The sequence below is a fragment of the Siphateles boraxobius genome, unplaced genomic scaffold, assembly GCF_051911475.1.
Source record: "Siphateles boraxobius isolate OS27281-9 unplaced genomic scaffold, OSU_SipBor_1 22, whole genome shotgun sequence".
NCBI lineage: Eukaryota > Metazoa > Chordata > Actinopteri > Cypriniformes > Leuciscidae > Siphateles > Siphateles boraxobius.
The window spans coordinates 4008454-4034389 of NW_027508833.1; the positions used below are offsets into that span (position 1 = coordinate 4008454).

The 25936-nt window shown below is 37.6% G+C and overlaps 1 protein-coding gene across 2 annotated transcripts in view; it reads right to left on the reverse strand.

Moving 5' to 3' along the window:
• Nucleotides 1-11: 11 nt before the first annotated feature.
• Nucleotides 12-25936, reverse strand: part of eml5 (EMAP like 5) — a 120087-nt gene continuing 94162 nt past the window's right edge. Inside the window, exons 23-43 of one of the 2 annotated variants that reach the window (XM_077238367.1) lie at nucleotides 25783-25914; nucleotides 23215-23303; nucleotides 22538-22714; nucleotides 21294-21495; nucleotides 21002-21128; nucleotides 18985-18999; nucleotides 14963-15041; nucleotides 12560-12689; nucleotides 12273-12371; nucleotides 11744-11764; nucleotides 11317-11490; nucleotides 11023-11231; nucleotides 9577-9734; nucleotides 9342-9456; nucleotides 8063-8251; nucleotides 7805-7977; nucleotides 6213-6375; nucleotides 4712-4815; nucleotides 3161-3314; nucleotides 1710-1810; nucleotides 12-1097 (exon numbers count right to left, since the gene is read on the reverse strand). In XM_077238367.1, the coding sequence (XP_077094482.1) occupies nucleotides 1061-1097; nucleotides 1710-1810; nucleotides 3161-3314; nucleotides 4712-4815; nucleotides 6213-6375; nucleotides 7805-7977; nucleotides 8063-8251; nucleotides 9342-9456; nucleotides 9577-9734; nucleotides 11023-11231; nucleotides 11317-11490; nucleotides 11744-11764; nucleotides 12273-12371; nucleotides 12560-12689; nucleotides 14963-15041; nucleotides 18985-18999; nucleotides 21002-21128; nucleotides 21294-21495; nucleotides 22538-22714; nucleotides 23215-23303; nucleotides 25783-25914 (2648 nt within the window). In that variant the 3' untranslated portion in view covers nucleotides 12-1060. Of the gene's footprint in view, nucleotides 1098-1709; nucleotides 1811-3160; nucleotides 3315-4711; nucleotides 4816-6212; nucleotides 6376-7804; nucleotides 7978-8062; nucleotides 8252-9341; nucleotides 9457-9576; nucleotides 9735-11022; nucleotides 11232-11316; nucleotides 11491-11743; nucleotides 11765-12251; nucleotides 12372-12559; nucleotides 12690-14962; nucleotides 15042-18984; nucleotides 19000-21001; nucleotides 21129-21293; nucleotides 21496-22537; nucleotides 22715-23214; nucleotides 23304-25782; nucleotides 25915-25936 lie in introns of both variants that reach the window. The other variant, XM_077238368.1, reaches the window with a different exon arrangement.

The following is a 25936-nucleotide window of genomic DNA, read 5'->3' on the forward strand; positions in this document are numbered from 1 at the left end:
CTGTGACAGTGTTTTACATGAATGTGTCATATATGTACATCTTTTTTATTATTAAAGTTGGCTTTTAAGAAACATTTCACAAAAATATACAAAAGAATGTCTTTACAAATGATATTTACATTGATAAGAAAATCATAATATGCATCTCTTTCAATCAGAGTGATACATTGAAGGAGAGAAAATCCAGCTGAGAAAAATCAAATGAAAAGAAAAAACTGATTCCTACTGAAAATGAATGTGATGTTATAAAGGCTTCAGCAGCGAGATGAACAGTGATTTCAGATAAGACAGCATTGAAACAAACTCTTTTCAGTCGTTTTCTGAGGGATTGCATCACCTTTTTTTTTTTTTTTTAACTTTGATCTCAGACATGAAACACGAAGCATACGGTTCATTCCTACTCACACAAACAGACATCTCAAGTTCACTAATCGAGCTAAAGCTGCTACATATGAGGTTAGGAGTGTATCTACTGTTAAGGGAGATCAGACAACGTTCAAGATCAACATTAAAAGACCACTGGACAACCACAGTGAGCAGGTCAAGTATACAGTGCATAGAATGCTTTGGCATGCTGACATCCTAGAATATAACGCCAGTGTTACATTCAGGGAGAAGGCCACAGGAGATCTATTAAACCTCAAAGAGAATCACCAAACTAAACCAACATTAAGAAACACAACACTCAATATCAAATGAGAATCTCCAACAAGAACACCACACCTAAACAAATGAAAAAACACTCAACGGGTAGTTTAAGGCTAATCGTACTTTTGCTTGCTACGAGTTCTTTTTCATTTGGAAGAAAATCTCATAAACATCGATTATTACGTTCTGCATCTTGTAGCTCAAGATTTTCTTTTAAAGAAATGAATAAAAACATGAGGGGTAAACACTTACACATCTGACAGATCTTTTACTGTACGTTGGGTCTTGTGACACATTGGCCCAACTATCATTCAAAAACGGTTGAGTTCAGGTGTGGGTGAACATGCATCCGGTCACAGAGCAGTCATGTGACCCGTCAGCTGGGCTCGTGATGTTTCGAGACCGCATGCCCTCAGTGAGGAGTGTGGACACACCGCCATACAAACAGGCTATAGAAAATACACAGAGGAAATGTAACATTATGAATGGGAAAGTTTCCGATGACAGAGTTGTAACAACATTAACACTCATTTTATTACAGTTACCAGGAATACTTGATTCTGATTAGTTCAGGACAGCATTCTGCAGTCAACTTTATAATTGACCCAAGGAAACTGACTCCCTACTGTACATTACTAGTTTCATGTCTGTTACTTCATTGTACATTTGGGATTGATTGATTCAAAGTTTCACTTTGCATTAGCACATACTGCAAAAAATTCTTTTTGGATCCTAACTTTTCCTGGGTCAGTCATGTGTCTTTCTGAAATAATTATATGGATGCACTACCGTTCAAAAGTTTGGGGTCAGTGAGATTTTTTATAAAATACTTTTATATCATTATCATTTACATATTACAGTTTTGAGTAAACAGAATGGAATAAAATGTGTTAATGCTCTTGTAAAAAGTGAAACTAAACTGACAACTTGGATTGGATCCTGCAAGTGTAACACAGAGAATCAAACACTGAATCTGTCTCTATATGCGGATTATAAAAAGGAAGAATGATAAAGAAAGTACAGCAAGATGGGTGCCTGTGAGGAACATAATGAACACACACCTCCTGTCATCGCCTCCGGCACTGACGACGAAGCGATCCCCACTGGTGAAGCGGATGTTGGTCAGGTGGGCCGAGTGGCCCAGAAAACGCTTGTGTTTGGCCTGAGGAAACAGATTCTAATGAGACAATTTGCTATTTTATCCTTGAAAAGGCTGAAATATGTGCAGCACGGGTCAGCAGAGTGGATGACGGAACATTTTATGTGAATATATAACAAGTATGGATATATAATGAAAACACAAAAGATTTTACAATCCAATTATACCGCTGAACTTTGGTTATTGTGAGAATGTTTTGGTCTGTTTTGCCAAAAACTGTCACATCCAGCCCTTTTTTTTTAACTGTCTTGTGATGCGCTGTCACATGACATGCCATATACAGTATGCAGAGTCAGCTAAAGTTACTCTGTGGTTTATATTTATCTGTAGGAAACAGCATTATTGACCCTTGTGAAAAAGAAATACACTTTAGCATACTTATTACATAAATAATAAAAAAAGAATAAAACGTTTTCGGGCACTTACAGTAACTGCATGTTTTTTACAATTAAATGAAAATGTATTAGTTTTAAATTTATATTAAATGCAATTAGCTTTTAACTTAAGTGTGCTTTCCTGTCCAACTTTAGTAGGAAGCAAGTACATCTTTTATATCTAATTTCATAATTCTATTGTCTTTGAAATATGGTTAAAGTGTACTGTCGAATATGGACAAGCAACTATAGTAAATTAAAAATATAATTTAATGGCATTTTTATTTAAATTTGTATGTTGTGTATTTAAATATGTTTGTAAAATATACATCTGTAATGATGAAGTTGCAACTGAGTAGATTTAAAATAGATTTAAAAAAAGATTTAAAAATTGAAATCAAATATTTTGCATGTGCTTTTGAATTTTAGTCAACGCGTCAAAATAAGTGTACTTCTTTAAAGCAGTTAATTATTATAAAAAATAGTAAAACAATCCATTCTAAAGTAAAAATTATAAATTGACATTCTCTTGCTCTTGTGGACTACTTAAGTGTGTTAAGAAAAACACAGTAGTCATGAAAGTGTACACTCTTTAAGTACACTTAAGTTGCGTTTTATTTCATTAATACTATAATGCAAGTACAAGTACTGTTTTGGGACAATCAAAGCACATGTTCTTTCTGTCATGTTCTTTCTTACTGTCGTATTGTTGAGTGACTTCGGTCACTTTACAGAAATAGATAATCGCAAAAACTGTAATCATAACCATAAATTTCATTTTATTATTTATTCATACTAAATAAATATCATATTATTCAGGTATAATTCAGGGTAGATTTAGGTTTGGGGGTATGGATGGGATAAGGACAACATTTTCAGACAGGAATATTGATCCAGGAACATGTCTTGGCCAAATCACAGTGACCAATCACCATGCACCACAAAAACACTATTCCTGTAAAAAAAACAGTATACTTACAAATTTCTCTGGACAGGGAAAGTCGAACAGCTTTACCATTCCAAAGTCATCGCCTGTCACGATGTTGAGGCCGGAGTGAGAAACACAAGCGCAGGTTACGTCTGCTTTATCTGTGTTCCTGGACCAGATGCCCACCACCTCATCCCCTAGGACACTACACAGACACCCAAACACAGATGACTCTTTATTGACTTCATTTCTAGCAGTGCTGGAACCACCAAGTGTTACCCAGCAGGTCTATAATAAAGATGCATCAGGCAGCAAAACAAGACATTCAGCTTGAGTAACAAAATGAATTAGAGGCACTGCAGCAATCACAGACTTTCCTGTCTGGAAGGGATTCGATTCCTCAGAGGATTCGAGTTAGCTGAAAACTCTCGGTGTCATTTTTTACCGATCATGTGAAGAAAAACACATACATGTCAAATTTAACCTGAATAATATCACACAAATGTATCTAACCTCCTCACCAAATGGATACCAATCGTTGCAGTCGGATTAAAAACTTTTAACATGTTTAAAAACTTTTGTCAATGTTGATTTTGTGGCTTTGTATAAGGCCAGACACTTGTACGCATCGTTATATTAACATTTTACCGAAACTAAGCTCAAATGGAGTTACGAGGTCTTTTAGTACTGTATGTACGCTGAAAAATCGAATTAGTTAGACTTGCTTAATAAAAGCATGCAAACCGATTGCCTTGAAAAAGCAAGTTAAATAAGCATAGTATGTTGTACTGACAAAAGCTCAGTATAGTTCACTTACACGAGAGTTCTAGTAACTAGAAAATAATTGTAGAGATAATTTACTTTAAATAAAATGTAATTGTTACCATTGTTGTGTTTTGCATGCTGAATGTTGAAGTCTGTGTGTGACTCAAGAATGGTCAATCTCAAGATATTGTCACAAATATAGAGGAATTATATCAACCCAATTAAAAGTTTCACAAGGTGTTTATGACACAAGTGTAAGCAATACAATGTAAAAAGATCATTATTAAACATGAAAAATAAACTAGTCAATGATTTAGTTATGCCCCCTTTTAAAAGCAACCTATTTATTACTTCCCTTCCTTTGCAAGCAAATAACAGTGATTTCTTGTTGCGTCGCTGCATCAATAGGAAGAGAATTACAATCATATATATGAAGTTCCAAGTGAACAACCAAAGGGAACACTAATCACCGTAACGGTGAGCTCAAACAAAAACATTTGAGGAAAATCGATTTATGAAGTCAGCTTATTTTTGACAATTTAACATTCAAGATGACTTTGGGAAATGAGTAAGAATTGCCTCACTTCAAAAACCTTTTTTCTTTCCTTGACCAAATGACACTCAAAACCAATCAATTCGTCTAAACTTGGGTTTTCTGAGTAAACAAGGCATAGTATGTAAATAATACTAGATTTTTACAATTAAATTAAGATATTAAGGAAAGTTACTTAATAAGTGTCAGTTAGAAGAACTATTGGATTTTAAGGTGTGTGAAATTAAACAGACCGTGTTTGTTCATTTGGCCAGAGGAGAAGTGCGGGTGCGTTGCAGCGTTACCTTGTCCATGTGGCCCAGGTTATTCTGTCTATCACTGCTTGCTCAGTGACTTGCTTCCCAGAAGGCACCTCATAGACTACACGTTTATAAGCACCAGTAGACAACTGTAGAGAACAACACATGCACACAGTGAATAGCCCTGTAGAGCTGATCTAAAGCTGTGAGAACGTCTTTACAACACCAACACTTTTTTTAAATGGAGAAGAGGAACCTTATTTGTTTATACCTTTAATAACATACTTTGTGTAAAGGACAGCTTAGGGCAGGGATTCACAAATATTTTATCCCATTTGTCCCATTCTCTGGTTTTGGTTAACGGTCGCAGGTGACACATGTAAACAAATAAAATATTTGTAAAATAAAAACATATATATTTTTAGCAAGTGTTTTATTTTGATTCTAGTAAGTGATTTATTTTAATTTTATATTTTAGTATTTAAGTAATTATTACATTTTCATTGTTTTGTTTTTTTCATAAGTGTGTGAAAAGCAGAAACCACAAGGAATCTGATATTTTGATTCTGATCTGCTTCCCTTCCTAAATCAGATACAGGAAGTTTTGCAATGCGACATCAGTCTGAACAGTCACACTGGAATTCATGCGACTGTACCGTCACTCTAGATCAACAATCACAAGTCACTCTGATTTCACACACCGGTAGTTCTTTAGTCACTAAGTGAATATGAAGACGGCAGTGAAGTTATTCAGTGGAGGGACGGTGAGCTGTTAAACTCATGAGTATTACGGTGACCGCTCTATACAAGCAAAACATACACAAGAAAAACGTTGCTCTCTTGCTCCTCATCATCATCTGTGTCCTCCTTATCGCCTGCGCAATAATTCACTGACTTCAGCGGCACATCAGCTTATAAATGAACGCTTGAACACTGACTTCAGTAATTCTGTGTTTACTTCTATATGACAGCGTGCTGCGTGCCATCTTAGTTATTGTTCTTTTGCGTATGCGGGTCAGTTCAGGATCGTGACCTTCACACTCAATTCTGATATTGGCCACATTTAAAAGATGATGTGAACAGCCAAACAAAAAACAAACAAAAAAGTCTGATCTGAGCAATAAATCAGAATTGACCATTAAGGCTTGCGGTATGAACGTACCTAAAGTTCAGCTAATTGCATTTAATATAAATTTAAACTACAATAAATTTTCCTTTAATGCAATAAACAAGCAATTTAGTGTCCAAATCATTACATTCAGTTTGCACTCAAGTATATTCTTTTAATTTTATATTATTTCTGTAATTAATACTCTTTTTTGAAGTATACTAAAGTGTACTTGTTTTTCACAAGTGGCAATCAGGCAATTATCATTGTTTTGCTCACATTCTCTTCCACAAACAAGCAGACACACACACACACACACACACACACACACTCACACACACACACACACACACACACACACACACACACACACACACACACACACACACACACACACACACACACACACACACACACACACAAGCCAACATGCTGTACCTGCACATAGCAGCTGTCCGCAGAAAAATCCATCTGCATGACGAAGCTAGGGATGTCCCTACAGCAGTTGATGCGGTTGAGCTGCGGTCCTAAAGTCAGGTCATAAAAATCCACAGCGTTCTCACTGGAACCCACAGCCAGGTAGCGTGAGTCTGGACTGAACCTGCAGGAAAAGAAACTGTAGTTGTTGCAATGAACCATTATTAAAGGACAAGTTCGGTATTTTACACTTAAAGCCCTGTTTTAAGATCGTTTCTGATGAAATAGAACGGTTAAGATTAAAATTTTCGGTTTCTGTGGTAGCCCCCCCCCCCACCTCCACAATGGTTTCATAGGTTCACTGGAAAAATCATTCATCAATCATGCTCACGCAAAAATCGTTGCAAAAGATGCTTTCCAACAGGTGTTTTACAATTCGTTGTGTGTGGACCTATTTTTCCAACGCCTCACAACCGGACATTCTTCCGTTGAGAGCTTGAATAATAGACACTCCAGCCCAGTTGGTGGCGATAATGCACCTTTGCCAATTGCAAGCAAACCACTTGTATTTCATTGAATACACAGAAGAAGCAGAAGATCGCTGTCTTATTTGAAACCGCTAATAATGGGGCGATTTCAAAACCATCATCGTCCCATACAAATGTCTCGAGATCCATTTCCAAGTTAACACGGATAGCTTTGATCTTTTAAAAATGTTTGGATAGCGTAGCCTACGATACCGCGACTGCATAACTACAGAAAGAATACAAACAACCCCATTTGCGTTTCCAGTGGCGGAGTAATACCGTACCTCACAGAACATCCAATACAAGTCAATGGAGTTGGACAAAAACTCAGAATAAACCTGTTGGAAAGCATCTTTTGCAGCAATTTTTGCGTGAGCTTGTCATTGAACACCCCAGACCACTCGGTGAGTTTCACGTCTTTGTAAACTAAAGTTTAATGCGTTTTAGGAAGGATTGTTCCAGTGAACCTATGCAACCATTTTTGATGGGGCTACCACAGAAACCGAAAATTCTCGGTACAAATTTCAATCTTAACCGTTCCATTTCATCAGAAACGATCTTAAAACAGGGCTTTAAGTGTAAAATACCGAACTTGTCCTTTAAGGGTAGAATTAAGCCCAAAGTATACATTCTGCGACAGTCCGCACGCTGTCCACATGACGTCATTTCCATCATCGCGACGGTCCGTGGAAGTCCGTGCACACGTCCACAAGTAGCCCAATTTTGGACGGTATGCATACAACAGCGCATGTTCGAGTGACTTGAGCACTTGAAAAAGTCCACTAGATAGTGCGCATGTGCTGAATGCGTCTTTCTGTGCTCACGGCCAAAAAATGTATACTTTGCGGTATACTCATGCTCTCAACTGTGCACGAGACGGAGAGGAACGCAGAAAATTAAGTATACCCAGGACTTCAAATAGCATTTACCTATAGAAGCTTGTTTCTGCCTCAGAGTAAAAATAATTTTAGTATCTCATAATTGCGACTTAAGAATTTGAAGTGGAAAATGGATTTACGGGTAATTATTTTTAGTGGCTTGGATTATTATGCATGTTTACAATATAAAATAATACATAAGTCTGACCTGATATCTTGTATGGCAGAGCGCCGATCTCTCTTCTTCCCCCAGATCTTGAGTGAGGTGACGAGGAGGATGATGAACTCTCCGTTCTTCATGCCGATGGCCACCATGTCGCCCTCTGGGTTGTAGCTGACCGTGCGCGCAGGATGACCGAGGTTCACTTTATTGAGCATTTTCTGTTTTTCCATACAAGAAAGCATTTGAATAAGCTTGTATTTCAGAAAAAAATGATTGAGTATGCACAGGCATTATAAAATGTACCCTCTCTGAAATGTCCCACAGGCGCACAGTGCCGTCCTCTGCAGCAGACAGGAAGACGTCTCGCGTGGGATGAGCTCCAACACCCCAGATAGGACCGTCCATGTGGCCATTAACCAGGATGTTACAGGCTGCATTCTTCTCACCAACCTCAATGATCTCAGCGTTCCGAGTGCCTACGAGAATCTTCCCCTAAAGAATCAAGCAAGAGGACACTGGGTACCATAACACCACTGGGCTAACTGGTGGAGGAAAAAGCTTATTAACCAGCATAATCTCTATGATGAAGATGGTTGACCAAGGCTAGTTGGTTCTAACTGGCAACAGAAATGTCATTTTATTTCTTTTGTTTCCACTTTCTTAAGACAAATTCAAAATCTCAATGGAATCTCCTTAGCAATTTTTTTTGTAATCTCTTTTTTATGTATTCTCTTTTTCCTATAGCATTTTTGCTAACAATTTGATGCTCAAGAAACATTTCTTATAATTATTTTGAAAAAAGTTGCTGATTCTTTGATTAATAGAAAGTTCAAAAGAACAGCATTTATTTGATATATACATTTTTTTGCCAGATAAATGTCTTTACTGTCACGTTTGATTTGTTTAATGTGCCCTTGCTGAATAATTATTAAGGTATTATAGTTTTATAAGTATTAAGTGCTTTTAAAAAATCTTACTGCCCCTGATCTATCTATCTATATCAACTGTTTAAAAGTTTGGGGTCTGTAAGATTTTTTTTAATGTTTTTGAAAGAAGTCTCTTATGCTCATCAAGGCTGCATTTATTACTTACACAGTAATATTGTGCAATATTATTACAATTTAAAATAACTATTTTCTAATTTAATATATTTTAAATGTAATTTATGTGATGCGAAACTGAGTTTTCAGCATCATTACGGCATTTATTTGATAATTATTTATTTGATACGGCATTATCTATCTATCTATCTATCTAACTATCTATCTATCTATCTATCTATCTATCTATCTATCTATCTATCTATCTATCTATCTATCTTTCTATCTATCATGAAAAATCGTGGGTGAGTTGTTGAGTTATTAATTACATATGCACACCAGCATCCCATACAAGGCATAATTCAGGGGAGTAAATCTTTTAAAAACACATGAGATCAAACATTTGTAAATCAATAAATAAATAAAAGTGGGTCACACATCTGCTAAACTTTTTAATGACTGCTGACCAAAATGTACTGTCAGAGGTCCAGTAGTGTCCATCCTCTAGTCTATAATGTATTGATTTTGTATAAGCACTGTACCTTGCCCCTGCAGACAGAGCGGACACAGTCTATGATCTGGCCCGTCTCCAGTCTGAAGGCTCTGCATCTCTTCAACTCCTGATCCCACAGTTTCAGCGCACCTCCCTCCTTAGACCTGCAGAGGGCAGCCAACACAAATATCACCATTTTCTACAGCGTCTTTTCAGAACTTCAATGCAAATTCAGAAAACAAAATACCTTGGGTATAGATAGTTGTAAAGGTCATGCCACTTACGGTCGTTCTTTGCCTCCCGTCACAATGAGCCCGTCACGTAATGTGGTGTACATGGTGAACACAGGTCCAGTGTGAGCCTTAGCAACGATTCTCACTAGAATGTGTTCCTTCCACACACACACATCTCCACTAATGGTACCTGTAAATGTCAAGTTATTCTGAAAAGAAAACAAACCTGCACTAATCTAGTGACCTCTAAGAAAACAACAGCACAAACATGGCAAAGCACAGCATTTTCACATCCTTTTACCCTGAATCTTTAGAAGTGTGAAATGAGATTTTTTTTTAGGTTAAATATAATCATTAACAAGTTTTTTGAATTACTTCTTGACTTAACATCTTGTCCGTTTAAGCTCTGACACACAAGTGCACAAACAAATGCACAAATGGACACGTATGCATGTATGTACATAAATACCTACTCACACACATTCAGTTAAAGTTATAGTTCACCGGAAAAAATAAAAACAGTTACTGTTTGGGGTCAGTTACTTTTTGTTTTCTTGTTTTAAAAAAAAAGAAAAGAAAGAAAATTAATAGTCTTATTCAGCAAGGATGCATCAACAAGAAATGAGCTGTCAATAATTCCAGCCTAATTTCCTGTTCAAGCCTATGTAGGTTTGTAACAAATTTGCATAATACCAGCCTATGGTCTTTATTGGCTGCCCGCAACGTCTATAACCCACATTCAAACACTGTAGTTGTTGCTAAGGACTGAAACAGATTGATTTAGTTTTTTTTCGACATGTCGAGAAGATGTGTTTTGATTGTGACATGATATTGGTTTTTTTTTAGAGCTTTTTGAGCTTAAAATGCATCCGGTACTGTAAAACCGACACCAACATTACTGTTCATATCACTGCGTATACAAGTGCTGAGGAAGCCTCCGGAGCTGAAATACAGATATGGTAATGGTCGTTTAGTTTCTGACACGCGCTGTAAATAGTAGACCAATCACAACAGACTGGGCCGTCTGACCAATCAGAGCAGAGTAGACGGAAAGAAGGCTGAATCTTTTTTTTTTATCTTGGATGGATGTAAACCTATTGTAGATGACCTCAAAAACAAAATTAGGAACCTTTAAAATAGCATAATAGGGGCACTTTAAGCAGCACAACTGTTTTCAGCATTGATAGTAATAAACAACAGAAATATTTCACAATTTTTTATCAAATAAAAGGTAGCAAATAAAAGGTGAGAGACTTTTTTTAAAAACAAATCTTACCGACCCCAAACTTTTCAATGGTAGTGCTTATTTTTGGAGTTTGACGTTATCATTTCCCATTTGCTTTCATTTTATTAAAAGCATTCTGCAAAATCTCATTTTGTATTGGTTTGGAACACCAAGATATTTTTTATTCTGGGTGAACTACACCTTAATCTCTCCCTCCCTAAAAACAATTACAAGAAGAGATGAACATCATGTAGAAAAAGAAGAATACTTACAGCTCCAAATGCCACAGAAAGCATGGTCTGCATACGGGCGTCCTCAATGGAGCTCAGCACTCCTTTATTACTGAGCAGGGCCTTGCCGGCCAGCGTCCAGAAGCGCACATGTTTAATCCCCACTGACACAAACTGAGTGTCCGAATCAGGTCGAAACTCTGCCACAAAGATCCGCTGGGTGTGACCGGCCCGACTAGCTACTTTGGCACCTTCAAAAAGAATTCAAACAGGTAACAAACCCGATATAAAAACCCATGAAAGCAGACGGGATGCTGCTGGTTGGTTGGTCTGTACCTTCCTGCCACTTCCAGATGGTGAGGGTGTGTTGGGGGTCCAGACCCACAGAAAGCAGCAGTTTACCGGTGGCACTAAAGCTTACAGAGCAAACGCCCCGAGAATGATGGCAGCGCAGCACAGAGAGGGTCTGTTTGTTCATGGCTTCCCACACGTGGATAGAAGGAGACGTGGCTGCAAATACAGAGAGAATTGATTTATCCACTGTTGCTCAGATATGTAATCTAATATGACTATATTCCAAAGCATTTTCACATATTTGAAAGCATTTTTCACATCATTTGCTCATAAGAGTACTTTAAGTATGCTAATAACTCAATAATGAAGTGCTGGTTTGGGACAGTTTTCCATGGCAATCTGTTTGTTTGTTTGTATGTATGTTTTATTAATGGTCATGTTTTATTAATTAAAGGTAAAAGTCTCCTACCTGACATATCACCAGCATCACCTAAGTGAACAACAATAGCAGTTAAACATGGTAGGAGGAAAACTCTAAAAAAATTATAATTTTTAACTCCATTGGTGCAAAAAAGTACTGTTTTCAAAGGTGTAGTACCACACTGTCCAAACTCAAAAATAAAATAAAATGTTTTTATTTATTTTTTAAATAAAGTTAGGGTTAGCAATATGTGCAAATGGCAATACAATCTTGAGGAATTAATTCAAGTAATCTCATACATGTTTCCTCAAAAATTCCTCACACCTTGATTAGATATGCCAAGATACCAAAGTCTGCGGTCAAATACTATTTCAATGTGAACTTATTTCTCATTAAATTCTTCCAAGACCAACTATGCTATGCTAAGCTATGCTTTTCTATGTTATTTTATATAGCTCTATACTCTAACTGTATGTCATTGTCTTATTTGTTCATTTTTTTTGAGAAATGTCCAGGACAAAGCTGATACCATGGCAGTCAAAGTGAGAAGAGAGGCTGAATGTTTTCACAAACATACCTACTTGGCCAGTTGCCACCACATTGGGGAACTTTGGGTGCTGATTAATAGTCAGGCACAGAATATCATCACTGTGATCCAAATAGAAGCTCTGGCATGCTGACGGCAAACAAACAGAAAGAAAAAAAACCCATAATGATGCTCAACAACATTTTTGTCACGTCTTTATGCCTGTTTGAAAGAACTTGATGAATAAAATCCATATCTAATCACTTACGCCCACTCTGGCGCATTAAAATATGAAACATGCATCACATACGGCAGGCATCTATGAGTTTTCTCCCCACCTGTTGTCAAGTTTAGGACGACCCCTACTGAGGCAGTGTGGTAAATGATGTCCGCCCCCTCATTAAGATAATGCACATTGTTACGGCAGTCGTTGCCACGGTAACCAAACACCAGTTCAAGCACCAGGTCCTGCAGAGAGAGTCAAAGGGGGGTGTCTGAGGTCGTATCCATGACAACAGCTGAAAGTATCTGACTCTCAGGATGTCAAAGGGCAATCAAGAACGGTTAGGAAGATCATCTAACCACTGAGGGACAGAGCAGTCTTTAATAGATTGAAAAGGTACACTACTAAGTCATTTATTAGTATAGTATAGTATAGTACAGTATAGTATAGATAGTACAGTATATGAAAATAGTACAGCATTGAGTAGAACTGCATAGAAAAGTAAGAATAGTACTGTACACTACAATATAGTATAGTAAAGTATATCAGTCTATACCAGGGGTTTTCAAAGCTTGGGTGCGCCTCCCCAGGAAGGAGTTAGGGTATATCCTGGTTCAAGTGTCAATTGACCGTTCGCAAAGACCCGCCTCCTTTAGTTACTGTTGCTACATCCGAGAATCCATGGCACTCTCACGCCACATGTTCTCACGCAGTTAAAAATACAATGTGGTGTAAAGAGGACACTGCCAATGCGTCGAAAGACATGACAGACCAGGTTACTTTTGATTTGAAACAAAGTCAGATCGGCTGTCAATTAAACTCCCTGCGAAGGGTGAATTGATAGAGATTTTGTAAATATATCGCAGAACATGGCAGGACAGAACCGAACAGGGTAGGATAGGATAGGATAGTGTAATACAATATAGGACAGGGAGGAAAGGGAAGGGAAAGGAAAGTACAATATAAGACAGGGAAGGGAAGGGAAAGGAAGGGAAGGGAAAGGAAAGTATGATATAAGACAAGGAAGGGAAGGGAAAGGAAGAGAAGTACGATATAAGACAGAGAAGGGAAGGGAAAGGAAGGGAAGGGAAGAGAAGGGAAAGGAAAGTACGATATAAGACAGGGAAGGGAAGGGAAGGGAAGGGAAAGTACGATATAAGACAAGGAAGGGAAGGAAAAGGAAGAGAAGTACGATATAAGACAGGGAAGGGAAGGGAAGGGAAGGGAAGGGAAAGTACGATATAAAACAAGGAAGGGAAGGGAAAGGAAGAGAAGTACGATATAAGACAGGGAAGGGAAGGGAAAGGAAGGGAAGGGAAGAGAAGGGAAAGGAAAGTACGATATAAGACAGGGAAGGGAAGGGAAGGGAAGGGAAAGGAAGGGAAGGGAAAGGAAAGTACGATATAAGACAAGGAAGGGAAGGGAAAGGAAGAGAAGTACGATATAAGACAGGGAAGGGAAGGGAAAGGAAGGGAAGGGAAGAGAAGGGAAAGGAAAGTATGATATAAGACAGGGAAGGGAAGGGAAGGGAAGGGAAGGGAAGGGAAGGGAAGGAAAGTACGATATAAGACATGGAAGGGAAGGGAAGGGAAGGGAAGGGAAGGGAAGGGAAGAGAAGGGAAGGGAAGAGAAGGGAAGGGAAGGGAAAGGAAGGAAAGTATGATATAAGACATGGAAGGGAAGGGAAGGGAAGGGAAGGGAAGAGAAGGGAAGGGAAGAGAAGGGAAGGAAAGGGAAGAGAAGGGAAAAGGAAAGTACAATATAAGACAGGGAAGGGAAGGGAAGGGAAGGGAAGGGAAGGGAAACGAAGGGAAGAGAAGGGAAGGGAAGGGAAGGGAAGGGAAGGGAAGAGAAGAGAAGAGAAGAGAAGGGAAGGGAAGGGAAAGGAAGGGAAGAGAAGGGAAGGGAAGGAAAGAGAAGGGAAGGGAAGGGAAAGGAAGGGAAGGGAAGAGAAGGGAAGGAAAGAGAAGGGAAGGGAAGGGAAAGGAAGGAAAGTATGATATAAGACATGGAAGGGAAGGGAAGGGAAGGGAAGGGAAGAGAAGAGAAGAGAAGGGAAGGGAAGGGAAGAGAAGGGAAGGGAAGGGAAGAGAAGGGAAAAGGAAAGTACAATATAAGACAGGGAAGGGAAGGGAAGGGAAGGGAAGGGAAGGGAAAGGAAGGGAAGAGAAGGGAAGGGAAGGGAAGGGAAGGGAAGGGAAGGGAAGGGAAGGGAAGAGAAGAGAAGAGAAGAGAAGAGAAGAGAAGGGAAGGGAAGGGAAAGGAAGGGAAAGGAAGGAAAGTACGATATAAGACATGGAAGGGAAGAGAAGGGAAGGGAAGAGAAGAGAAGAGAAGGGAAGGGAAGGGAAGGGAAGGGAAGGGAAGGGAAGGGAAAGGAAGGAAAGTACGATATAAGACAGGGAAGGGAAGGGAAAGGAATGGAATAGAAAGGAAAGTACGATATAAGACAGGGAAGGGAAGGGAAGGGAAGGGAAGGGAAGGGAAGGGAAAGGAAAGGAAACTCCTCATCACTCACTTCAATAGGCCTCTTTTTCTTGCCCACGTTGTTGGTCTGTAGTTTCTCTGGCATTGGTGGAGCCCTGCTCACTGGGGGTCTGCATCCAAAGACAAAACACTGCAACAATCAAACTTACAGCAGTGATAAGGTCAGGCAGTGACTGGTGAAAAGGACACTAGACATCTGGCATGGTTACATTTCACTTCACGTTTCACTGTAACATGTGACCAAATACTAAAAACAAAGATACTGAGTCAGCTCTATATCAGACAGTTTGTGATGTACGATAAACGTTTGTGTGAAACTTTTGTAAAACTAAAATGAAAAGTTTACATGTGAGACAAAATCCTAAAAGTGTCAGGTAGAATGAGGTGTAAGGGATCCGTCTAGTCTTACCTTGAGCCCCTTTAAAAGCAGCATTAACAGAGAGAGAGAAAACATTAGAAGTGTCAGTTGAGCAGTTCCTTCAAGTGTTCCAAAAAACAAAGAAGCACAACACATGGACACTAAGAACACAAAACAAAATACAACAAAAATGTATTCATGTTCACTTGACAGCATATGCCAAAACACAGAATGACATATAGAGCAAGTCAAGCAAGAGACGAGCTTTGTCTAGAATCAGCTCAGTAAATAGGATCATTTCCTTACACTTGCAAGGAATAGTACACCCAAAATTCTTACTCAATGCCATGTTGTTTCAAACCACTATGACTTTCTTTCTTCCTTATAACACAAAAGGTGAATTTTTGAATATCTTGGCCAGTCTCTTTAATATAATGAAACTAAAGGAGGACCTAGGTTGCCAAGCTTCAAAATGACAAAAAGAGAAAAGACACCATGAAAAGTGTCATAAAAGTGGTACATATAATTTGTGTGCTATATTCCAAATATGTTATAGCTGTACAATAGCTCTTTGTGAGGAACAGACCAACTTTAAGTTGTTCACCTAGCTCTCCTTGACACGTTCATGTACGCTCCTGAGATAAGTATCCTGTTGTTTCAATAGAACAACAACTTTTCAGTACATTCAACAAAACATTTTAAATATATTTCAAATACAATAAAAGTGAAATTATAAATAAAGAAGTACTCAAGTCCTACTTAAGTGGGTCAAAAAACACTTAAGTTTAAATAAATGTATTTAACATTAAAATCAATTCGCACTTGAGTATATTCTTTATAAGTATATTATTTCTGTTATAAGTACTCCTTTTAAAAGTGTGTTAAAGTGTTCTTTTTTATAAGGGACGATGTCAGATTCATAAACAAATCTTTGTTGTTGTTCTTGTTTTCAGATCTTCAGAAATTCTAAGTGTTTATGACGTTTCACTTAAAGAAACCCTTAAGTAACACTTAAGGTTTTTTTTCTGCAACACCCTTAGGTTTAAGGGAAACATAAGGGCGAACTTAAGGGAAAATTACACTTAAGATGCTTTATGCAACCGGGCAGATCTTTTTAATAAATTTGGTCCAGTTTACAAAAGAAAGTCTGAATGATTCGTTCACTAATCAGACTGATCCTTCAACAAGAGTTGAAGATTATTAATGAATAACTAATTACATTTGATCTCTTCCTCAAACAAAGATAAAGAATGGCTGTATAAACTTTGCAATGTAGTGCATGAGCCGAGCCGGATTAACGCAAAGGCAAACTAGGCACGTGCCTAGGGCCCAATGGCGGGATGGGGCCCAGACAGAGGGACAAAAATAAAAAAATAAAAAAATGTGCAAATGTCCTATCAACAATTTATTTCAATATTTATTATTTAACTAAAAATAGTGATGATGTTTATCTTAACCATAGACATTATCATACATCATACATTACGTCACATTAACGCCAGCCCATGACTGTATATATATATAGAGGCGCCACCGCGCCAGCCAGTTAAGTCCGAGGGGACATCAGCGGCGGTCAGAGCGGGACAACAAAGCTAGCAGGCAGGTGTGTTTTGAGTAGGCTAACATTCAATATGCTTTCGGGTGCGGCAAAACGTAAAAAGAAAAAAAATGAAGAGGAACAAAAGAAGAGACAGCGGGGGGCTTTACAGAAGTTTCTGTCGGGCAGCTCTCCGACAGCTGTGAACCTGCTCGAGTCAGCAGAGCCAGAGGCCGAGCCAGGCCCGGAGACACGGCCCGAAGACGCCGTGGAAGATGCGTCGGGAAATGCGGCGGAAGACGCTGTGGCGCCGTCAACAACAGTACACAAAGTTTCGCACAAAGTGATATTTTAAGATTAAACAGTTCTGACAAACAGTTTATGACATCGTTCCAGAACTTCTGTATATCAGAACATTCCCATAGACAGTGAATTAGAGTTCCTTTATAATTTTGGCATTTTGTACATATATCAGGAATATTGCTAGACATATGATTGAGTTTTTCAGGTATTATATAAACCCTTGTCAACCATTTATACTCTAATAATTTAAGCTGCGTGTTTATGATTTGTTTTGCGCCTTTAAACATGCTTCAGTCCATTCAAATTCCTCTATTTCTTCTTGAATGTCTTTCCTCCATGCGTTTAATTTGTCTACAGCAGACTCTTTAGAGTGAGACATTATTAAATTATAATATTTTGACAATTGTCCCTTTTCACCTCTTTTTCCAATCATTTCCTCTATTAATGAACAGTTTGGGAATGTACATAATATCTGTAGACCTGGAAGACATAAAACTTTTAAGTTGTGAATATTGAAAAAAAATGTTTTGAGGGAATCTGGTGTTTATCACACAATTCTTGAAATGTAAGAAGTTTTCTATCCATATACAAGTCTTTAATTGTCTGAATACCTTGAGTTTTCCATAGTTTAAATACTCCATCCTTATATTTATTATTATTTATTGTTAGACAGTTTCTAAATGGTCTTGATGAATGTGAAGGGGTCATGTTTGCCTTCTTGTTCTTAATTACAACATTTATAAATGTTGTAAGGTATTGCATTTTGCAGAAAATCTTAATTAAATGTGTTGATTAAATGTAAACAGAGCAAATAAGATAAACTTATTTGCTCTGTTTACATAGTTTACTGACATTGGTTATTTATTGGTTATTTACTGGTACTACTGCCTTAACAATGACACTCCCAATGGATAAGATGAGGATAATTTAATAGCATTTAATAGAGTCGTGTAATGACGTATAAATAATGAATATCAAAAAATAGTCTGAGATACTGTTTAATATACAACACATGACTTATTTTGACATACAAACAACCAATTTGTAACCAAAGACTAGGCTATGTAAAATGTGAATTAACTTTTATAAGTAACTTTGGTAAGCTTCAGATTTCAATTCATAAACAACATAGATGGAGGGGGGCCCAAAAAAATGCAGCCTGCCTAGTGTAGTCCATTTATTTAATCCGGCTCTGTGCATGAGTCATGTTTCATGACACTTTTTTGAAGCTTGAAAAGCATCAGTCCACATTTATTGTCATCGCATGGAAAAGAATGCATCCATCCATCTTCCAAACCACTTGTTCTATGTGGGGTGGCGGGGATACTGAGAGCCAACTACATTATTTTAAATTTCTCCTTGTCTTACATGGAAGAAAGTAATAAATGGAAGAAAGTGAAACCGCATGAAGGTAAATGATGACATAATTGTCGTTTTTGGGTGAACTAATCCTTTAATCGTCTTGAGAGAGAATGCAGGGAGCAAAGCATGAGCAAAGTCCCCAGCAGCCAAATAAGCAGCATTACTCTTTAAATAAATAGCGTGGGATAGCAGTAATAAAGTCACTTCAAAGCAATGACAAAATATCTGACAACAAAGCACTTAACATAATGCTGTGCCGTCTACTCTAATTTAAGACTTAAATTACCTGCTTTTAAAGCATATTGAGTTTAAAATAAGAGCAAAAACTTAGCGACATGCGGTTTTATGGTTCAGTTCAGGGAAAGGTACATGGGTTTATGGATTTGATGGCTATTGCCATGCGGCTTAGCAAACATCCGAAGAGCATGAGAGGAGGAGGCACATGAAACTGGTTATATTCTCAACAAATGACACTTTTTTTTGATCTTCTTACCTGACTACGCCCTGCCTTCACATGGTGAGAGAGAGGAGTGGAGTGCAGAGACAGACAGAGGAGTGAGGAAAATTGGAAAAGACAGACATGAGGGTAGCATGTCACTCAAAGCCAAAGAGTTCCAGAATATGCACTCAATGTTTTGAAATGGCTTGTGGTAGTAAAAATTGTTAATAAAACTTCTCAATTGAACTTGAGCTCAATTTCGATTAATCCCTGAATTTTTCAAAACAAAAAGTAATGCAGTAATGCATTTACAATGGGAATCTATGGGCAAGACAATCACAAGCATGTGAAACATGTATTTTTATGTGAAGAATGTATTTTTAAATACAATTCAGTACAACACTGTTATCTAAAGTGCCCCTAATGTGCTATTTTAAAGGTCTCCTACAACTGGTTTACCTGCATCCAAGGTCAAAAAATACTATAATTGATTGAAAAGTTTGATAAAGGAATTTGTAGCATAGATTTGCAGCGCAGAAACCAGCGTCTTCTAGTCATTTCTACAACTCAAACCAAACTCTTCCAGCCTCAACTACAACTACAGTGTTTGAGAGCGGGTCAAGGCAGACGTCGTTTGCGGGCTGTCAATGAAGACCATAGGCTGGTATTATGCAAACTTGATACATTGTTATGTAGGTTTGTAACAGGAATTGAGACTGGAATTGCTGACGAGTTCAAAATCGATTCTGTCTTTTAGGAGACAATAACTTGTCATGCACTTTGAACTTTAAAACATACAAACATTTACTTTCACATACAGTTATATTATACACTGCATTAAAGGTAATTTTCAAAAAATTATAATAGGTACTTCTGTTAAATAAAAATAAAAATAATGATAAATAAATAGTAATAAAAGCACAAAAGTGTGATGTCAGTTTAATGTTGTATATCTTTATTTTAGTGTCTCTTTAGCATTTACATTAAGATTATGTGAATACTATTTTTGTGGCCCCATTGGAAGTTGGACCCTGGCCACCACTGGTCTATATCATCACTATAGCGGTGACACTACTATTCTAAATGAACGAACTTCTGTTTAGTAAGGTCACTATTCTCATGCTAGCCCATTTAATGTATCAATCTTATGGACTATACCTTTGAAACAGCGTGTATTTTAATTCCGGTGAAATGCCTTTGACCATTGGCCTCCACTGTATGTGCTTTATTGTAAACATAATATTCGATAAGCAAGTCGAAATAATTTATAATGGTAAAAAAATATTATGTAAACTTGTATTCAACCAGGAAGATCCCTGTTAAAGACAGTTTAGTGTGGTATTCCAGCAGAAGCAGAAGACAGTAAATAGCTTGGCTTTAGCGATTGTGCCACCAACATGAGCTCATTCAAAATGGCATTATTATGGGTAGAGTGATGGGGAATTTGAAATACAAGAGCCTATAGAAGCAGTAAAGTGGTTAACTAAGAGTATTGTATATTACAGGGTTACAGCATTTCAAAATCTAATTTACTTGAAAGCTACTCATTATCATTAGTCTTAGATTAGGGATGGGGAACATCGGTCCTATATCTATCTATCTATGTATCTATCTATGTATCTATCTATGTATCTATCTATCTATCTATCTATCTATCTATCTATCTATCTATCTATCTATCTATCTATCTATCTATCTATCTATCTATCTTATCTATCATCCCAATTGAAATGCTTATTTGAACCCTGTTATATAGAACTCTAAGTAACTTTGCAACTACGTGTCGATTTATTCTACTAACCCTAACCTAAGAGTCTACAAATACTCTAATGAGAGTTATTTGACATGTAGTTGCAAAGTTACGTATAGTTAGACAAATGTCTAAAGTGGGCCATCAAAATAAAGTGTAACCGATTTTTTTAAGCTACCAAAGAAAGATAAAGTAATGAAAAAAGAGAAGCAATCAATGCTCCATCTAAAGTTGTTTGACCTTACTGTAACATTATATTAGAGAATTGTCACAGTCTTACTTTGAACATCAATGTTACATTAGGTGTCATTCCTAACCTACCTTTCGTCTACCGTTGGCTCCTTCTGTTGGAAGTGGGGCTTGACCCCCGTCATGGGTCGCAAGTTTGTGGATAAGGCCTTGATTACATACATGAGCTCATTCTCCCGAGTTACATCACTGTCATACCCTACACAGAGCAACACACAGATGGAGAGACACTTTACTTTCATATCTTGACATATGGTATTTACAGTACATGAACAATTTGTCATATGATGGATGGCTACCCTCTTTAAATCTAGATGGCAGTGGATAGCAGTGACAATTGGTTTTTATGAATAATCTTTTTCACCTCCATCATCTTCGCTCTCAATGTCAGACTCTTCGCTGTCACACTGTCTGGCCTCTCGGCAGCCCTCGTTCTCATGGTTCCAGATCATCAGACAGGTGTCGGAGCCACCGACAGACGCCAGCAAAGAGTCGTCATGTGACCAGCGCACATTAGTCACATGGGTACTGTGGGCAATGTACCGCTTAAACTTGGCGTATTTTCCCTATTCAGATAATGAAAATGTTAACAGGCATGTAGGTAAATAATAAAATCAAAATTTCTACAGTAAAAGTGAAAAGGCCAGGCCATTTTTTAAAGAGCATTTTTATATTTGTATAATAGAAAATTGTGGTTTCCGATGTAAACCTGTTTTGTTCAGTTCGTATAAAAACAACTAACACTTCCCATAGAAAAAAATAAAAGAAACAATTTTGTTTAAATAGTATTTTCGCTTGACACCAGTGTTGATATACAGAACACATACTGGCTTGCTTTCTGACTGCAGAAATTATTGTGGGTTTTTTTAGTACATAAGAGAAAATATGATGCATATTGTAAAAAGACACCACAACAAACATTAAGGTACTTTGAAGTTGTATTTATCAATATTAAGTAAATTGAATTAAATTAAACATAATTTAACAAAATGACTAACAAAATGTTTTTAGTTTTATATTAAGGTGGAAAAAACACTACTTTTATATTATAATTTATAATTTTATATTATATAATTTATTATATTGGCTTACGTCTAAACAAAATATATTGATAAAATATATCTGGTTTTATAATAATGTTTCTCTTCTTCTTCTTCTTCAAAATTTAGGGTTTCAACAAACCATAAATGTAATTTAGGAAAACCTAATACATTTGGCTGTAGCGTATTTGAGGTTTTTTTTTTCCAAAAGTATATTTTTTCAGTCTATATATCTAAAAATCAAATCGGTCATAATAATCCAAAATTATAACTTTTTAAAAGATACAATAAATAACATTATAATTTGATTTAAGGCATCAACGTTTTAAACCCTTTAACTGTTTTTTCACATACAATGAAAGTCAGTATGGTCCAAAACAACCCTGAAACCCAATGAATTTCAATGTATAGACAAATCAAATGTCTTATTTTGTGTTCCACAGATTAAAAAAGAAAGAAAGAAAGTCACATATTTTTGGTAAATGATGACAAAATATTTTTTGGGTGGAGACCTATCCCTTAGTATGAGTGATAGTAATAATTACTGACTAGATAACACTTTCCTAACCTTGACTGGATATTTGAAGAGCTTGACATATCCAAGGTCATCCCCAGTCGCTAATAACTTCTTGTCATTGCTAAGACACGCGGCTGTTACTTCGGTAACTTCACTGACCACAGGCCAAATTCCCTCACAGGAACTTCCGAGCACACACGTCCATGTGCTCCAGTCGATCTTGTCCACCTGAGGAAGGCATGGGATCTTCTGGTTAATATCAAAATGGCCAGATAAAAGTTACAAGTTAGACCTGTTCATGAAAAAGCTGGCTAATTGTATTGCTGAGTCTTCCCCTAATCAGAACAAAAATTTTTAATTATTACATAGAGGTCATGCTTTAAAGCTGAAGAAAAACTTTGAGCAACCCTTTTAATGAAAATTAATTGGCAGCATTCATTCCGATATTAAAATTCAACTTAATCAAACAGAGACGCTGGCCAAAATGTCTCCTACAGAAGCCAAAGGCATGTGATCAGAAACTTTGAAGGGCTTTCAGCTCTTACTAAATCTTAAGTTATTAAGGTAAGTGTTCACTGTCTGTCCCAACGTACCGTGGCCTTAAGCACGGCCTAATTCCCTGCCTCCAAATTTAGAGTCAAGATAATGAAAAGTGGGCCATGCTCTTGCCCTTAAGAGTGCCCTTCCCCTCTCAGGGTGACACACGGTGAGATGTTCAGGATCCATACCTCTGTGGCAGGAATGGTTTGCTTCTTCCCACGAGGGGCCTCAAAAAATAGCTGCTCCTTCACCGATGTGTTGACCTGCAAAAGCTTCCCTAATACAAGATAACAGAAGGCGATGTAGCAAAGTTTGTAAGTTTGATGTAACAAAGTTAAGCTCAAAATATGAATTTGCAAAAATATGAATTCTACCAAGATAGTCTATTATGGACACCCTGCAGTTTGTGATTATTTGTAGATTGACTATATTAGTCTACAAGGGATGGACAATGAAGCTGGACAATGAAGCTGAAACACTGGCCAATGTAGTGTTGGAGGTTTCACGGCTATATACGTATATGTGTGGTCTGGCCTGGTAAAAGTACAGCTGCACAAAAAATATCGCAATCCGCACAACATAATGGGAGAATGTCAGAGTTCAAATGAGGACACGTTGTTGATGAATGTCTTGCTGGGTCTTCTGTGACCAGGGGCCGGTTGCACCAGTTGGACGTAAATAAGTTGGGTGTAAGCTCTACGCTGGACTTAGTTACGGCCAGCTTTCCGATGAATATTTACACCATCTTTGCACCATCTAAAACTACAACTAGGTGCAGCAACGCTTTGTGTAGATGGTGCGTGTACACGCTGACATGTTCTACCACACTGTTAAGTGTTGTAACTGCGGTGATAACTCGTTGATTCATTCAAACAATTCAACCCAGCTGAAACAAAAACGTTCAATAAATTCTGTTTCCATATATATCTTGTGGATTGGTGCGGCCTCTCATTACTCTTTCACGCCGGAAAGCCCGCTGATCGTGTAGCCTATACACCTGACGCGCCATTGTCTCAACGTTTTTCTTTATCTTTATTTTCACCATTGAATCAATTCAAGACTTCTCACTTTACACCTACCTTTAACAAGGCGTAAGATTTAGTAATGCAACAGGTATTCATTCTACACAGGACTTAAAACGCATTTTTTACGTTAAGCTTAGTCTTACGACCGGGTGTACGTCCAGATGCTGCAACCGGCCCCAGGACAGTAAGTCTGGGTACTAACTCGGATTGTATCCAAAAAACATGCTGCCCAACTCACTGCAGAATTAAATGTGCACCTGGACTCTCAGGAGCTCCACAGAGTCAATATTCATGGTTGGGCTGCTATAGCCAAAACTTTGGTCACTTGTACTAATACCAAATGTGGGTTTTATGGTGGCAACAGTGTAAATCTTGGGCTGTGGTCAATGTGAAACATGTTTTGTTCTCTTGTTCACTGTCTTTTCCACATCCGTGGGAGTTACGGTGTGGAGAAGCCACAAAGAGGCTCAACACCCGGACTGTTGCGTGCCTGGAGTGAAGCACGGCGGTGGATCAGTGATGGTTTGGGCTGCAATATCATGGTATTCCCTACTGTGCTTGATGGACGTGTCACTGCCAAGGATTACCAAACAATTCTTAATGGTTCAAACATTGTACCCTACATGGGTGCCGTGTATCAGCATGACAATGCACCAACACACACAGCAAGAAATGTGACAGAATGGTTTGGGGAACATGAAAGTGAAGTTGAACATCTCACATGACCTGCACAGTCAACGGATCTAAATATTTCAGGGCCACTTTGTTTTTGTTTTTTTGGAGGAGCAGGTCAGAAAACGTTTTGATAAAAATTGACGAATTGATGCTGTTTGGAAATAGTCAAATCTAATCAAGGGAACAGTTGTTAAAGTCAGTGTACTTTACCAAGGGGACAACAGTGTCAGTAAAGAGCTTGAGATGAAATAAGACACATGTGTGAAGAAATCAAAGAAAAATCAAGCTAAATATCCTATGTAAACAGAATATTTTACTGTGTCATATATATTGTTGGACACTGCTAGTACTAGATACATTTAATAAACTGGATAATTTATTCATTTTCTATTCATTAGAAATATTAAATGTGGAGTAAAAAAAATCCACATTTATTTTATTTTATTTTCAACCAAGTTATTATGGATATTTTATTTATTTTTTTACATGTCAAATACCTTTTTTCTTTAAATGAAATGTTGCGATACAGCTCCGAATGGGGTTGGTGTGGTTCAAGGCCACTTATAGAGCACTTTTGTGTTATCTAGACAGTCTGACAGCAAATGGAATATATTCCTGGTAAAAAATTAGATATCCTATTACATTTAGACAATGAATTAGCTTAATTAACATTCTTGGGGACAAATAATTTGCCGCAGTGCACAATGCATCATATCATGAACAAGATGACGGAAAACCAATGCATGAATCAAACTTTCTTGAAATATCCCAATTTTCTGATCTTGCCTACTTTCAAATCTGCCAGTACACAGATCACAAAGAACTCCAATGTCTTTATTTCCACTAGTCGCCACATTGCGTAATTGCATATAGTTAAACGTGCCTCAGCTTTTATCACCTCTCTGTTTCTATCTCTCATTGCCTGAAATCCCCAACTCTTAGTGAAGATGAATGACTTCTGGTCACGATTTGTTGCTGCAAAACTCTGTCAGTGTGAATGTCCCTTGACTCATTTTCTCTTTGAAATACAGCCTTTGTGTCTTGTATTTCTCTCACCTCTCTTGTCCCAGTCCAGATGGGTGATGTAGTTCATGGATCCTTTGCACACACCAACCCTCTTGCTGTTCATCACGTTGTAAATATCCACAAAGCTGTCTCCTGATGCCACAGCCAAATACTTGCCTGTTACTGTAATAACAAAAATCAGATT